The following is a 16,847-nucleotide window of genomic DNA, read 5'->3' on the forward strand; positions in this document are numbered from 1 at the left end:
CTCAGGATTAAAGTGACAGCTCTCATTTAGGAGGCAGGAATTTAGGACTACTGATGTGTTAGGAGTACTTGGTATTTCTCTCCTCCTCCTTATAATATATGCAATTGTTCAAATTAACCTCGTTTTCTATTTTAGATTTCAATATTCAAAAATGCCAGCAACATAAAGGGAAATAGTTAAAACATTCTTATACAAATACTGATCTGGCTTCCGACAACATCCATGTAATAAGCAGTGAGGTTTTTTCCGTTTAACGTCACTAACAAGTTTATGATTAAAGGTCAGTCTGTGGCAACAGTCTGTTTTCATCTCTACGCTACAATTATTACTGTCTGCTTTAAGAGAAAAAACAAAATCTGATTTGCGACTGGTCCAGGAAGTTCTTTGCATAGCCTTCTATCAGATTTCTGCCAGAATGGTAAGAGTATTTAATTTATAGTCGTAATCCGCTTTCATGACCTGCCTCATATAAAGCATCGAGGCACCGTGGGGTAGAGAGGAAGTCCTTGCTATGAAACAACTGCTTGAAAAGTAAGCTGAAGTATACAGAACTAGTGATGGGGCAGCCGTTGTTTATTTTGCCCTGAACTAGGATTTTGGTTTTCAAAACCCGAGACACGGGAGAAAAGGGGGAAGCCACGAGGAAGAAACCACCCAGGTAATCTGGGCCAGTCTGTAAATCAAGGGAGAGAGAGGCCAGGCGGCCAGTGGATGGAGTGGCCCGGCTGGGTGCCCAGGCGGCCAGAGGAGGAAACGGGCCAAAATCCAGCGGAGGCGAGTCCAAGCGGGCGAGAAGCCTGGGTGGGCGGCGGGATAGGTGTGCGAGCCGCGCGGGCTGTCCTCCCACCCAACCCGTCCCCGGCCAATGAGCAGGCACGGGCGGAGGCCAAGAGGTGCGGGGTTTCCGCGAGGCCCAGGGGATTAGCTCAGCCTTTTGTAGGGGTCTCTGGTTGGCCCTGCTCCCTCGGCCTGGGTCGGTCAGTCTGTCAGCAGACAGGTGCTGTCTCCCGCCTCCTCCCCCGGCCCCAACACCACCAACACCATTCCGCACAGAATTCTCTGGGGGACTGGACTGCCCCGGCGCCCCGCGTCCCTCCCGCTTCCCCCTCCTGTGCCCAGCCTCCCAGCGCTGGGGGTCTGCGGGAGCCAGGCGCACTCACCTGCGTGCAGGCCGCCCGCCTCGGGGCCGCTGTCCGGGGTGGCGTTGCTGGGCGACGCGTCCGAGTCGGTGTACGTGAGCCATGTGGACTCGGTCTCGCGAGTCCAGCTCTCGTAGTAGCGGGGCTCGATGGCATCCGCCCGGCTCCCGCCGCAGCCCATCCTCCCGCGCTGCTGGCGCGGCTAGCGGCCGCTCGGTTCACGGTTCTAGCGGCGGCTCAGCCCCGGCGGCGCAGCCCGGGCCGGCGAGGAGGCGGCGGCGGCGGCAGCGGCGGCGGCGGCATCGCGTCCCTCGACCCGCCCGCGCCTCAGCCACGCGCCCAGTTCCCGCGGCGCCAGCCGCCCCCTCCGCCGCGCCGGCTTCCCGCGCGCCCCTCCTCTTCTCCTCCTCCAAGGCCCTCCCCTTCCCCACCTCTCCTCCCCCACCTCCCCTCGCTCTTGCTGCCCTACCCCCAACCCCGTGCCAAGTCAAACGCTGCCCCGCATGCTCCCTCGGTGCGCCCCAGCCGGACGTGGGACGCAAGAGCGGCGGCCTGAGAATAGGAGGAGGGCGGTATGGGGGTGGGTGGATTCCGCAAGGGGTTCAGCCTCGCCGGCTAGGGTTACCCCTTTATTTATCCGTCTCTCCAACCTCCCTCCCTCCCTTTCTTCCTTCCACCTTCGTTCCATTCATCCATCCTGGGGGCTTTGGAAGGTACCCCAAGCTTTCTGGCCACTTGTTCAAAACCAGTGGAGCTGGTGACAGCCCAGAAACAGGGGAGGAACTATTGCTACTAAGAATTAAGGAGCAGTCAGACCCCCTGCCTGTCCTAGTTGGTTTGAGGAGCAGAGAGGAGGGCCTATAATTTCTGAGAGAGCTGGGCTGGACTCTCTGTCACTAACACCCTTTCCAGTTCTGTGACTTCGAACTTTGTTCTCAAGAAAGCAAAAGAGGATCAGGAATCGCAGGGCAGCCGGAACACTCTCTCTGGATGGGGCTGGGAGCTGTGGCTGGCTTCCCTCCAAACCCACTGAGGGCCTTGATATTCCAGGTGCACACTCAGCTCTGCGTGCTCCACGTGCGCACACTTAGAGCTCAGACTTGGCTAAGCCAAAGAATTCGCCTGTCCCAAAGGAGCCAGGACACGTGGTAAAAGAAGGAAACTGCCTTAAAGAGACAGCTAAGAAAGAAGGGTTGAAAGAATAAATCCTCAATGACGAGGCTCTGTCAGAATGTCATAGTGTTGAGCAAGTATTGTTTTCATTCATTCAAGATTATATATACATTTTAATTGAAATATATTTGATGTACAATACTGTGTTAGTTTCAGGTGTACTACATAGTATTTGACATTAGTATTCATTATGTAATGATCACCATGATAATTCTAGTAACATCTGTCCCCATAAAGTTATTACAATATTATTGACCATATTCCTTATTCTGTATATTACATCCTCGTGGCTTATTATATAACTGAAAGTTTGTACCTCTTAATCCCCTTCACCTATCTCACCCACCTTCCCACCTTCCTCCCTTCTGGCAACCATTCTTTTGTTCTCTGTACCTATGAGTCTGTTTTCAGCTTGTTTTGTTTGTTTGGTTTGGTTTTTAGATTCCACATATAAGTGATATCATACAGTATTTGTCTTTCTCTGTCTGACTTATTTCACTTACCACAATACTCTCTAGATCCATCGACGTTGTTGCAAATGGCAAGGTTTCATTTCTTTTTTAATGGCCGAGTAATATTCCATTGTCTATATACCACATCTTCTTTATCCATTTATCTGTTGATGGACACTTACATTGCTTCCATATCTTGGGTATTGTAAATAATGCTGCAACGAACACTGGGGTACATATATCTTTTCACATGAGTAGTTTTGTTTTCTTCTGGTAAATACCCAGAAGTAAAATTGCTGGATCATATGGTAGTTCTACTTTTAATTTTTTGAGGAAACTTCATACTGTTTTCCATAGTGGCTATACCAACTTACATTTCCACCAACAGTTCCTGAGGGTTCCCTTTTCTCCACATCCTCACCAACACTTGTTATTTGTTGTCTTTCTGATGATAGCTATTCTGGCAGATATGAGGTGGTATCATTGTGGGTTTGATTTGCATTTCCCTGATGATTAGTGACATTGAGCATCTTTTCATATGCCTGTTGGCCATCTGTTTGTCTTCTTTGGAAAAATGTCTATTCAGATCCTCTGCCCATTTTAAAATTTTTTAATTTTTTTTTTATGTTAAGTTGTATGAATTCTCTGCATATCTTGGATATTGGAATTGTTTGCAAATATCTTCTCCTGTTCAGTAGATTACCTTTTTATTTTGTTGGTAGTTTCCTTTGCTGTGCAAAAGCTTTTTAATTTTATGTAGTCCCATTTGTTTATTTTTGCGTTTTTTTCCCTTGCTGAGGAGACAGATCCAAAGGAATATTGCTAAGACCAATGTCAGAGAGCACACTGCCTATGTTTTCTTCTAGGAGTTTTATGGTTTCAGGTCTTACATTTAAGTCTTTAATTCATTTCGAGTTTATTTTTGTATATGATTTGAGAAAGTAGTCCAGTTTCATTCTTTTACATCCAGCTGTCCAGTTTTCCCAACACTATGTATTGAAGAAACTGTCTTTTCCCCATTTTCTGTTCCTGGCTTCTTTGTCATAGATTAATTGACCATATAAGCATGGGTTTATTTCTGGGCTCTCTAGTCTGTTTCACTGATCTGTGGGTCTACTTTGTGTCAGTACCATACGGTTTTGATTACTGTAGCTTTGTAGTATAGTTTGAAATCAGGGAGCATGGTACTTCCAGCTTTGTTCTTTCTCAAGATTGTTTTGGCTATTGGGGTCTTTTGTGTTTCCATACAAATTTTAGAATTATTTGTTCTAGCTCTGTGAAAAATGCCATTGGTATTTTGATAGGGATTGCATTGAATCTGTAGATTGCCTTGCAGAGTACGATCATTTTAACAATATTAATTCTTCCAAACCATGAGTGCAGTATATCTTTCCATTTATTTGTGTCATCTTCAATTTCTTTCATCAATGCCTAGTTTTCCAAGTCTTTTACCTCTTTGATTAGAATCATTCCTAAGTATTTTGTTCTTTTTGATACAATTGTATATGGGATTATTTTCCTAATTTCTCTCCAGGTAAGTCTCTTTAGGCCTGAATGCCAACCCTCAGCAAGGACTCCACTGCTCCACATTCAGCAGAGCAAACCAGAACTGTAGCCCCTTCCCTCCCTCTGGAGGATGTTAAAGCAGCGTCCACTGAGCACCCCTCCCATTCCCCAGTCTTGGCTAGCTGACAGGTCCTCATTATTCTACAATTTTGTAGAATTCTGTAATTTTGTCGTAAAGGAAGAGCTTGAGGTTAGCGCCCCAAAGGACAAAATCTGATACCATTCTCTGCATCTGGGTAAAAAAAGTCAGCAAGTGCCAGTTGACATGGGCCCATTCATGCATCTCTCGCCTTTGAAGAATGACTCCATGCCCTGGGGGAAATGTACAATGCACCTGGACTTCAGGTGATGCAGACAGATGGGGTAAACGTGACAACCAGGGTGGAAACAAGAAAGGGAAACTGAAATATCAATATTAAAATGGCAAAAGGGGAAATGAATTTTTTTTTTTTTTTTTTTTTTTTTTTTTTTTTTTTGCGGTATGCGGGCCTCTCACTGTTGTGGCCTCTCCCGTTGCGGAGCACAGGCTCCGGACGCGCAGGCCCAGCGGCCATGGCTCACGGGCCCAGCCGCTCCGCGGCATATGGGATCCTCCCAGACCGGGGCACGAACCCGTATCCCCTGCATCGGCAGGCGGACTCTCAACCACTGCGCCACCAGGGAGGCCCGGAAATGAATTTTTGACTTGGTTGAGGAGGTTAGAAAATGTGAAAAAGGGAATTTTGGAAAAGAAAAGTAAATATGATACCACAAAACATTTATATAGGAAATGAAATTTAAATGTGAAATGAAACACTGTAAATTCTCCCTCCACTAATCTTTAAACCAAATAATTCTCATGAGAAGAGAGGTCTGCTCCTTCGAGTTAATTCTAAAGAAATTCAGCAAGTTCTTTCAGTAACTTCAAAATCTATCTCAGTGCCTGAATTAATGTTCCGTGGCACTTTATCGTACCCCGAATAAAAACCCGGGACAAAGCAGTTGCGGATATTTCCGAGTTTCTGATTTCATTATGCTTCCTTTCTGTGTAGCACTGCTCATTAGTAAGATGTAAGGAATAACCAATTTGTTCTCTCACAAGGAATATGAGCCACATTCTACTGGAAATGGCCTAGAGAGGAAAATCTGGTGATGATGAGGTGGACGGGTGAGTTTTTTAATTGTCAGAACAACTTCAAATTGTAGATTGTGATAGTTGGAAAAGAGGGGTACTGAATTAGAGGTGAGAATAGATCCAGAAAGGCATATTCACACAGGACTAATTCCAAAGAGAATTCTGAAAACCCAGAGAAGGTCTTGATAAAATATCCACATAGCATTACATATTCTTAAGAACCTTTAGAGTCATCATTATCTATGTCTTCTAACATTGTACTGGCTGAATTAATAATATCGTCCTCTGCACTTCCTCTTCACCTAGAATGAGGAAAGTTTCAGCAGATAATCTGATGAAAAGAGAAGAACTGAAATAGAAGGAATACAGTTTGGCTGATGCTTTTGAACAAAGGTTGCTAGTTTACAATGTCAGGAGCCCAGAGCCACGGGGCTTGCGTTTCTAAGGCAAAGCTCAAGATGTGGAACAGAATGTTCTCCTCACCTCTGACTGTGGCCTGGAAAATGGAGGCAACTTGTTTCTTGGGGCTCTTGAAGGTTCTCAGAAATGTTCACGTAGCACAGAGTAGGCTAGATAATTGAGATTCTTTCTCTGAAAGAAAAGAAAGCACTTTCAGACCATTTTTGTTTGCTGTTTGCTTAATCATATGACAGTTAACCTGGACTTCTGATCACTAAAGAGAGGTGGTGTGTCTTATTCATTTCCCTTTGCAAAGAGTTGCTTGCCTCTTCAGGCAGAGCAAATAAAAATGAGTCCCAGGCAAGTGAAAAAATACAAATTGATTTTCATATTTATTACACTTCTCCTTCAGGCGAGGCAGACCGTTAACTAGACCTAAGTATAAAGTTAGATCACACCACAGCAGAGCTCAGGGCAGCAGATGGCAACTTTTATTCATTTCCCAGGTGAGGGGAAAAGGACCACAGTCATTTACACTGTCAATGCCATTTCGGTGGTGGCTGTTGGGATTGATGCCTTCATCAGATAAGGAATAGATCTAGAGGAGAGGGCGTGAGACCCTGGGAAGTCAGGCCATCTCTCAATCCTGTCCCCATAAAATTAATGTAGAAATGAGGCTCAGTTTTCTTTCTGCTAGTCTTCAGTCAGCAGAAAAGTAATTGCCTTATCCTAAATGAAAAACATGACTTCCTGATTATAGTAAATAGGGGAAGGACAAAAAACAGCAGGACAGACAATCAGGTCTTTCATTTGTAATAATCCAGTGAAAGCGCTGCCTCGGCGGAGAGCTGGGAGCTCAGGAGCTGATGAAAAGAAGCCGATTCCCTGGTGGTGCAGTGGTTGGGAGTCCGCCTGCCGATGCAGGGGACACGGGTTCGTGCCCCGGTCCGGGAGGATCCCACGTGCCGCGGAGCGGCTGGGCCCGTGAGCCATGGCCCCTGGGCCTGTGCGTCCGGAGCCTGTGCTCCGCAACGGGAGAGGCCACAACGGTGAGAGGCCCGTGTACCATTAAAAAAAAAAAAAAAAAGCCGAGAGAGCCCATGGGGCATTTTGAAGGTGGAATTTGTCCAGATGCGTGAAGCTCCCGGTGCACTGTCCATTAGGGAGGTTCACCCGACTCTGCCTGTGTTGGGGGGTAGGTAAACCAAGGATTTAGAATGTTTTGTGCATTTTCCCCCTCAAACAAGCCTGTGTTCCAATTTTGGCTCTGACACTTACTGTGAGACCACAAGCATGTTTCTGTGCCTTTGTCTCATTTATGACATGGAAATAAGCATGGTGCCTGCCTCACAGTGTTGTTGGAAAGAGGGCACGGTGCTTGGAAAGTTCTGAACACAGGTCCTAACACAGAGCAAGTCTTCAGTAGATGGCAGCTATGATTTTAATCCTTAAAAATGTTTTATTCTTGTCACTGTTGTTCCTTGACCGACTGGGACAGCCCGGTCTTCTTTCTGTCCAGTTTTTGACGTTGCTGGGCTGCCTGGACCTGCTCTCTCACAGTGTCCTTAAAGCCCTGGCATCCTCAGAGCAAGACAAAGAGTGGGGACAAGCTAAGTTAACCCCCAATGGGACTCCGAAGTACAGAGGCCCCTCTCCCTTTCTTGGTGTCTCCACTTCTGGCCAGACAGGCAGAGAGCTCATAGACAGGTACAAGTTTCTGCCCAGAGGCAGCTGCCTTTTGCACCCAGAGGTGACCATGGAAACTGACCGGGCCTACTGGCTGGTGTCCACCCCCGCAAGAACACCTTTCTGATAGATGGTGGATCAGAAGGCCCTTGGCTGCACGTGGACGCCTTCCAGGCTGGAACAGGTATACTCGGGGGAACAGCAGTCCTTCACCCAGCTCCTGTGACTAATGATAGCCAACATTTACAGAGAACTTATATGTCCCAGTCTCTGTATAATAAGCACACTGAACATGGATTAGCTCATTTACTCTTCACAGCAACGTTAACAGGTAGGTGCCATTAAAAGCCCCATTGTCATGATGAGAACACTGAGACCTAGGGGGGCTAAGTGACTTATCCAATGTCAACCATAACACCAAAGCCAAGAGTTAAACCCAGGTCTTTATGACCAAAGTCCATGCACTCATTGATCACAATGCTGATCTCCCACTTGAGAGCTGTTCACCTGGGCTGGCGACCTGCAAACATCTAAGTAGCTGCGTATGTCATGGCTCCAGGGTGGAGAGCCTGCAACGGCTTCTCCAAGGGCAACCCCACTGCAGGAAAGCTATGTGTGTTCTCCTACTGTTCACAGGAGAAAAATGAAGATTAAAAAGGCCGTGGGAGAAATTTTCCAGTTCCAAGCAGTGTCTATGCTGTGAGTAATCCTATCTAGGATTGAGAAAAATAGAACAGTTACTGGAAATAGGGTGAAAAATACTCCTTCCACAGTTTAGAACTCCCTCATAAACAACCATGAGACCAAATCCAGGAACAAGCCACAAATATGAGAGCGATGATTTGATTTTGTTTATTATCTGTGTTGCATAGGGTGCTATCCTGGCAGCGCTGGGGAGAAATGAGCTAGCAAAAAATTATGTGCGGGCTGGTAGAATGTTTGAATTATCTGCATTAATTGCTTTTACCTCCTGCTAGATTCTTTCATAAGGCTGAATGAATTGATGTGAATTTCAGGTTCTCAGCTACCAGCAAGCAACTCACTTACGAAGCTCAGAGAATTGCTGCTATCACACAGGCCAGAAAGCAGGTGTTTTCACTCTTAACAAAGCATCTCAAATAAGAATAGAACTTCAGGATTTTTTTAGGTGCATTTACTAATAAGCCCCATACAGAAAGAACAGTGTATTTCTTTTGGTCCCTCCAGCATGTATGCAGATATTTTAGGGGGGAAAGGCAGGGCCTGGAGTGATTACAGAGTTTTTGAAAAGCAGGTGATTGTGGTGGGGAACAGTGTAAAGCTAAATTGTTCAAATATATCTAAATCTATCTAGACATAGGCTTGGGTGGCTCTATTTGCTTGAGAGGCTGAGAAGCCTCTTGGGAGGACGATGTGGGGAAAGCAAGCTGGCTCAAAGAGCAAGGTCTTTGCTATCAGAAAGAGGGATGGTTCCTAGTGCTTCCCAGTGCTGGTATTAAGAGTCACCTCTTGCCCTCCTCATGCCCCTGGTCTCTCAAACTCCCCTCTTCTCTGAACTTGTGTCCAAATCCTATAGAAAGGAGGAGGCTGTAAGCAAAACTGGACAATAGTTTCACTCAAAAGATGTTTGCTGTTAGGGCATAGAGTTCCCTCCCTTGCACTCAACCAACCAGATGAAACATACACAAAAATAGGAGAGATATGTGCTTTGGCACCTCTAGGGCTCCAATGTCCTGGCAGGAGACTTGGTACCCAGAAGAAGTAGATGCACCCAGAGAAATAACAGGTGCCCAGTAGAAAAACCATGGTGTCTGCTGTAGACCATGGTAAGAAGTTTGGATGTTGTTTTAAGAGCAATGCAAAGTATTTTTATCAGAGGAGAGAATAACCTTTGGATTTTAAAAGATCACCTGTGTGGAGGACAGATTTTAGAGAGCCAAGAGAAAAAGTTGGGAGACCAGTTGGGACACTTTTGCAAGAGTCAAGGCAAGAGATGATAGTGGCTTATAGACTAAGGTGGTAGCAGTGAGGATGGAGAAAATGGATCAATTTGAGACATTACAGAGGAAGAGTCAAGAAAGCTGGCTGGTGCTTTGGATGTCGGGGTAAGGAAGAGGGAGAAAACAAGAACGACTCTTTGATTTCTGCTTGCATATTTGGGTAGATGTGGAAGACTGTAACAGGAAAGAAACTTTGTATTCTATTACAAGTTAATCACTAAAGGGATGTTGCCTATGAACTTAAATTATACTTAATAGCCCATCTCTGGGAACCCTGCCTCCCAGATAATGAGCATTAAGCTAAAATACCTTTGTTTAGCTCACAGGAAACACTCTGGCCAGTCCTACCACGAATGGCTGCATGAAGGAAGAAATTAATACATCCCCTCCGGAGTCTGGCTGGAACCAGGACTTTACTCCCTCCCCTTTTAGTGTGAAAGAAGCCTGAATTCTAACTCGGGGAAGATGGTTCTTTGGGATATTAGTCTACCATCTTCTTGGTCTGCTGGCTTTCCAAATACAGTCGCTATTCCTTGCCCCAACAGCTCATCTCTCAATTTATTGGCCTGTCATGCAATGAGCAGTATGAGCTTGAACTTGGTAACAAGACTTGATGAGAAATAAATTTAGAGAAAAATATCAGGAATTCTGCTGTGCAAATCAACAAAATTATCGATGTAAAAGGAGACATTACAACTGACATCACAGAAAAACAAAGGATCATATGAATAACTATATATCAACAAACTGGACGACCTAGAAGAATTGGAAAAATTCTTAGAACTATACAACCTACCAAGACTGAGTCAGGAAGAAACAGAAAATCTGAATAGACCAATTATTAGTAAATAGGTTGAATCAGTAATCAAAAATCTCCCAATGAAAGAGTTCCGTTTAGGCTCCTTTGAACTTAAACATGCTTGGGAGATAAATAGGCAACTGTGACCATATGTGTGTGGGTTTATCCCTGGGCTTCTGTCCTGTTCAGTTGATCTACATTTCTGTTTTTCTGCCAGTACCATACTGTCTTGATTACTTACTGCAGTTCTGTAATATAATCTTAAGTCCAGGAGCCTGATTCCTCCAGCTCTGTTCTTCTTTCTCAAGATTGCTTTGGCTATTCAGGGTCTTCTGTGCTTCCATACAAATTGTGAAATTTTTTGTTCTAGTTCTGTGAAAAATGCCATTGGTAGTTTGATAGGGATTGCATTGAATCTGCAGATTGCTTTGGGTAGTAGAGTCATTTTTACAATGTTGATTCTTCCAGTCCAAGAACGTGGTATATCTCTCCATCTGTTTGTATCATCTTTAATTTCTTTCATCAGCATCTTATAGTTTTCAGCATACAGGTCTTTTGTCTCCTTAGGTAGGTTTATTCCTAGGTATTTTTTTCTTTTTGTTGCAATGGTAAATGGGAGTGTTCCTTAATTTCTCCTTCAGATTTTTCATCATTAGTGTACAGGAATGCCAGAGATTTCTGTGCATTAATTTTGTATCCTGCTACTTTACCAAATTCATTGATTAGCTTCAGTAGTTGTCTGGTAGCATCTTTAAGATTCTCTATGTATAGCATCATGTCATCTGCAAACAGTGACAGCTTTACTTATTCTTTTCCAATTTGCATTCCTTTTATTTCTTTTTCTTCTCTGATTGCTGTGGCTAAAACTTCCAAAATTATGTTGAATAATAGTGGTGAGAGTGGACAACCTTGTCTTGTTCCTGATCTTAGAGGAAACGGTTTCAGTTTTTCACCATTGAGAACCATGTTGGCTGTGGGTTTGTCATATATGGCGCCTTTATTATGTTGAGGTAGCTTCCCTCTATGCCCACTTTCTGGAGAGTTTTTGTCATAAATGGATGTTGAATTTTGTCGAAAGCTTTTTCTGCATCTATTGAGATTATCATATGGTATTTATCTTTCATTTTCTTAATATGGTGTACCACATTGATTTGCGTATATTGAAGAATCCTTGCATTCCTGGGATAAACCCCACTTGATCATGGTGTATGATACTTTAAATGTGCTGTTGGATTCTGTTTGCTAGTATTTTGTTAAGGATTTTTGCATCTATGTTCATCAGAAATATTGACTTGTAGTTTTCTTTTTTTGTAGTATCTTTGTCTGGTTTTGGTATCAGGGTGATGGTGGCCATGTTCTTGAATTGGAAGAATCAATATTGTGAAAATGACTATACTACCCAAAGCAATCTACAGATTCAATGCAATCCCTAACAAATTAACCAATGGCATTTTTTACAGAACTAGAACAAAAAATCTTAAAATTTGTATAGAGACACAAAAGACCCCAAACAGCCAAAGCAGTCTTGAGGGAAAACAATGGAGCTGGCGGAATCAGACTCCCTGACTTCAGACTATACTACAAACCTACAGTAATCAAGACAATATGGTACTGGCACAAAAACAGAAATATAGATCAATGGAACAGGATAGAAAGCCCAGAGATAAACCCACGCACCTATGGTCAACTAATCTATGACAAAGGAGGCAAAGATGTACAGTGGAGAAAAGACAGTCTCTTCAATAAGTGGTGCTGGGAAAACTGGACAGCTACATGTAAAAGAATGAAATTAGAACACTCCCTAATACCATACACAAAAATAAACTCAAAATGGATTAGAGACCTAAATGTGAGACTGCACACTATAAAACTCTTAGAGGAAAACATAGGAAGAACACTCTTTGACATAAATCACAGCAAGATCTTTTTTGATCCACCTCCTAGAGTAATGGAAATAAAAACAAAAATAAACAAATGGGACCTAGTGACACTTAAAAGCTTTTGCAAAGCAAAGGAAACTACAAGCAAGATGAAAAGACAGCCCTCAGAAGGGGAGAAAATATTTGCAAACGAATCATTGGACAAAGGATTAATCTCCAAAATATATAAACAGCTCATGCAGCTCAATATTAAAAAAACAAACAACCCAATCCAAAAATGGGCAGAAGACCTAAATAGAGATTTCTCCAAAGAAGACAGACAGATAGCCAAGAAGCACATGAAAAGCTGCTCAACATCACCAATTATTAGAGAAATGCAAGTCAAAACTACAATAAGGTATCACCTCACACCAGTTAGAATGGGCATCATCAGAAAATCTACAAACAACAAATGCTGGAGAGGGTGTGGAGAAAAGGGAACCCTCTTGCACTGTTGGTGGGAATGTAAATTGATACAGCCACCATGGAGAACAGGATGGAGGTTCTTTAAAAAACTACAAATAGAACTACCATACGACCCAGCAATCCCACTACTGGGCATATACCCAGAGAAAACCATAATTCAAAAAGACATATGCACCCCAATGTTCATTGAAGCACTATTTACAATAGCCAGGTCATGGAAGCAACCTAAATGCGCATCGACAGACGAATGGATAAAGAAGATATGGTACATATATGCAATGGAATATTACTCAGCCATAAAAAGGAACAAAATTGGGTGATTTGTAGCAACGTGGATGAATCTAGAGATTGTCATACAGAGTGAAGTAAGTCAGAAAGAGAAAAAGGAATATCGTATATTAATGCATATATGTGGAACCTAGAAAAATGGTACAGATGAACCGGTTTGCAGGGCAGAAATTGAGACACAGATGTAGAGAACAAACATATGGACACCAAGGGGGGGAAAGTGGCGGGCAGTGTGTGGTGGTGTGATGAATTGGGAGATTGGGATTGACATATATACACTAATATGTATAAAATGGATAACTAATAAGAACCTGCTGTATAAAAAAATAAATAAAATAAAATTTAAAAAATTAGAAAAAAGATTTATTAGGAAAAGTAAAAATATAAAAGAATCAACAGCAATGAATCAACAAGGCAAAACAGAATCCCAATCTAAAAGAGAAAAAAAAAAAAAAAGCCTTGGCTATGGGGGTGGAGTTTAGGTGGGGGGATGGAACTTAGGCAGGTGCAGGGTTTGGGGGGGTGGGACCTAGCCGGGTGGGGAGTGATGTTTGAGTGTGGGGCGGGGCCTAGGCGGGGCGACGTTCAAGCGTCGGGCAGGGCCTCTGCTTAGGACCTGCTCAGAAGGGGGAAGGCAGCACGTGGAAAGGAGGGCCTCTGGAGTGTGGGGCTCCCGAGTTTGGAGGTAGGGCCCTGAGTGAGGGTGTTTGGGTGGGGTTTAGGCCCATCTCGTTGCAGGGGGTCTCCGAGTGTAGAGGTGGGGCCCTGGGTGGGGTTTAGGGGCGGGGCTCGGGCTCTGCGCAGCAAGAGGGGGGCTCCGAGGGCAGAGGATTAGGCCCAGGAGCCCAACAGGCTTCCCAGTGCCTAAGTGGACAGGGAAAGCACTGGCCTCGTTCCCTTCCGTTCCTTCGTGCCCCTCCCCCACCGTCTCCCCCAGGGTCTCCTCCGTCACCGCTGGACCCCTAACCGTGGGTGGGTCCCGCTGGGTATAGGAACTCCTCCCCTCCCCCAGCCACCCCTCAGAGGTGCCGGTCCAGGAGGTCCGGCCTTTACTTTTGCTCCCCCTTCCCTCCCTCCCACTCCCTCAGGACCCGCGCGGCTGGACCTCCTCGGTGGGCAGAGGATCAGGCCCGGGATCTCAGCAGGTCCCTGGGGGCCCAAGTGGGCGGGGAGACCTGGCCACGCTCCCTTTTGATCCTCTGCCCTCCCAGTGGTTCCCAACTTTCCCCCTCCGGGCGTGGGATCCCTTCCCCTCCCCCAGCCGCCCCTCAGGGGTGCCAGTCCCGTCCTACCTCCACTTCTCCTCCCACTTCACTCCCCCCACGCCCCACGTCCTACCCGGTCGCTGGGGGTTCCTCCCGTCCCCCTAGGTGTCCGTGGTCCCCCACCGGTGCCTGGTAGGTGCCCTAGTTGTGAGGAGACGCGCATTCCGCGTCCTCCTAGTACGCCATCTTGACTCCACCCCTCCAATCGTTTTTGAGAAAGTAAATCCTGAGTTCTCATCACAAGGAAAAATGTTTTTTTCTATTTCTTTAATGTTGTATCTATATGAGATGATGGATGTTCACCAAACTTACTGTGATAATTGTTTCATGATATATGTAAGTCAAATCATTATGCTGTACACCTTAAACGTATACAGTGCTGTGTGTCAATTACATCTCAATAATATTGGAAGAAAAAAATTCTGAAGAAGTTATTTTTGTCTAGATTTTTTAAATTCCCAACAATCGATTAAATGTTAGAATAAAGGCAGTTTCACTTACAAGCTCTCGAAATTTTACCTGTCATACACTCTTCTCAAGAAGGAGAAAACACAAACAGGAAAGATGAAGAGTTTGAATTCAGGCCCTAAGAAAAAGATGAAGAGAATCCCTAGGATGACAGGGAAGGACCTCCCAGGAGACAGTGCTCCACCAGGTCTGAAGGGTAGACTGGAAAGGATCTAAACTGGCAAAGGTCTGAAGTCTCTGGAAGAGATTTCTTCAAGAGGATAGAATTGATAGCAAAATGTAAACATTTTGAGGGGAGAGTTAAAGAACAACAGTTTGAAGTGAAACTGCTGATAAGTACATAGAAAGCTAAACGAAGAAAGTTATTCCTAAGGAAAATGAAAAGTTGTATAAGAAAAAGTAGACTTACTACATGGCTCTGTTCTTGATATCACTATGTAATCGATAAACACTGATTATCAAACTAAACAAAATTATAATGTAACTATATGGGCAGGGTCCACGTGTGTGCTGTGGGAAGAGAAAAGAATGGAGTTAAAGTCTCATCTTCTCTAAGGGAAGGTCAGTAGATACTGCTTAAAACTGAGGGATCAAGAAGTAGCAAAATACTAGCATTTTTTGAAAAACCCAGAGTTAAATGCCAAAAGACAAAAAAAGTCAGCTAAAAGAGTTATAAGTAGTTGTCTGTGATAGAGGAAGCAGAATAGGGGACTACTGTTTTTCACAAGTCTTGTAGAACTACTTGACTCTTTAAAATACATCTGTGGGGACTTCCCTGGTCGCGCAGTGGTTAAGAATCCACCTGCCAATGCAGGGGACATGGGTTCGATCCCTGGTCTGGGAAGATCCCACATGCCGCGGAGCAACTAAGCCCACATGCCACAACTACTGAGCCTGCGCTCTAGAGCCTGTGAGCCACAACTACTGAGCCCGTGTGCTGCAGCTACTGAAGCCCACGTACCTAGAGCCCGTGCTCTGCAACAAGAGAAGCCACCACAACGAGAAGCCCGTGCACCTGAACGAAGACTAGCCCTCGCTCGCCGCAACTAGAGAAAGCCTGCGCGCGGCGACGAAGACCCAATGCAGCATAAATAAATAAATAAATATTAAAATAAAATACGTCTGTGAATCACCTTGATAAAAATAGAAACCAAATAAAAACAGGTAAGTGGGAAGTGAAGAGGTGACTGGCAGGTACAGACAAATGTTTTAAGATATTTGGTTCGAAAGGGGAATAGAAAGTGGGATAGGGTAGCTTGGGTCAAGGGTGGGTTTTTTAAAGATGGGAAATAGAGCACATTTGAGATGAGGATTATCTCCCTGGGAGGGAAAGATTGATGGTGCTGCAGAGGGAGGATTCCAAAGGGAGCAAAGTCCCCAAGAAGATTAGAGGCATGGGATCCAAAACCACGGGGTAGGGATGAACTTTGAGATGGAAGGAACACCTCCTTCACGGAAACGAGAGGGGAGAAAAAGATAGATGCAGACGCAAATAGAACCATAGGGTTTGCCACGACCCTGCTTCTCATCTTGTCAGGCCTCAACGAGACACCCAGAGCGGAACACAATGCAATACACTTGCAGTTATCTGAGAAGTAGCACACAAACTATAACCAGGCGTGTTCCTTCAACTCTCCTACGGTGTAGAGTGCCAAGCTGCCTGTACTTGATGAATAACTCTCACAATGAATGGGTTACCCTTTTTACCTCACAGAAATAAGAACATCTACATTTGAAAATAAAAAGACTTTCACTGCTAATATGTTGGATTCAACCTTCTGGTAGGCCCCCCAGCAACCTCCTGCTGCAAGACAACTACATCGTAGGTAAAGCATACTTACAAATGCAATGTTGGGCTTGTAGGAAATGGGGGACATTGCCAAGGGACCCCCTCCCCACAAAAAGGAGCACACTATAAGCGGAAGTTCAAGCAAGGAGGAACAGAATTGCCACGGAGCAAATGATATCAGCAGTGTGGTGATCCAGACACTAACCCTTGGGCCAGCGGCAAGGAGGGGGAGCCGAGATAGAACCTTCCATTAAGCCAGCATTCGGGAAGAGGTCTAAGTGGTTCCAAGTTGGCAGTGCCCTGGCTCTTGGCAAAAGCAGGTGCAAACCTTCCCTGAAGAGCACACCTCCAGTTTAAGCCTGGAAGCGTTCCCTAGATGTAGCTC

The 16,847-nt window shown here is 44.8% G+C and overlaps 1 protein-coding gene across 1 annotated transcript in view; it reads right to left on the reverse strand.

The window, feature by feature from the left end:
• The window catches only part of BAALC (BAALC binder of MAP3K1 and KLF4), a 90,138-nt gene extending 88,704 nt beyond the window's left edge, over positions 1 to 1,434 (reverse strand). Inside the window, exon 1 of the mRNA XM_082601129.1 lies at positions 1,161 to 1,434. Within this exon, the coding sequence (XP_082457255.1) occupies positions 1,161 to 1,320 (160 nt within the window). The 5' untranslated portion in view covers positions 1,321 to 1,434. The remainder of the gene's footprint in view (positions 1 to 1,160) is intronic.
• Positions 1,435 to 16,847: the final 15,413 nt, after the last annotated feature.

The sequence above is a fragment of the Mesoplodon mirus genome (assembly GCF_964341445.2).
Source record: "Mesoplodon mirus genome assembly, chromosome: 16".
Classification (NCBI taxonomy): domain Eukaryota; kingdom Metazoa; phylum Chordata; class Mammalia; order Artiodactyla; family Ziphiidae; genus Mesoplodon; species Mesoplodon mirus.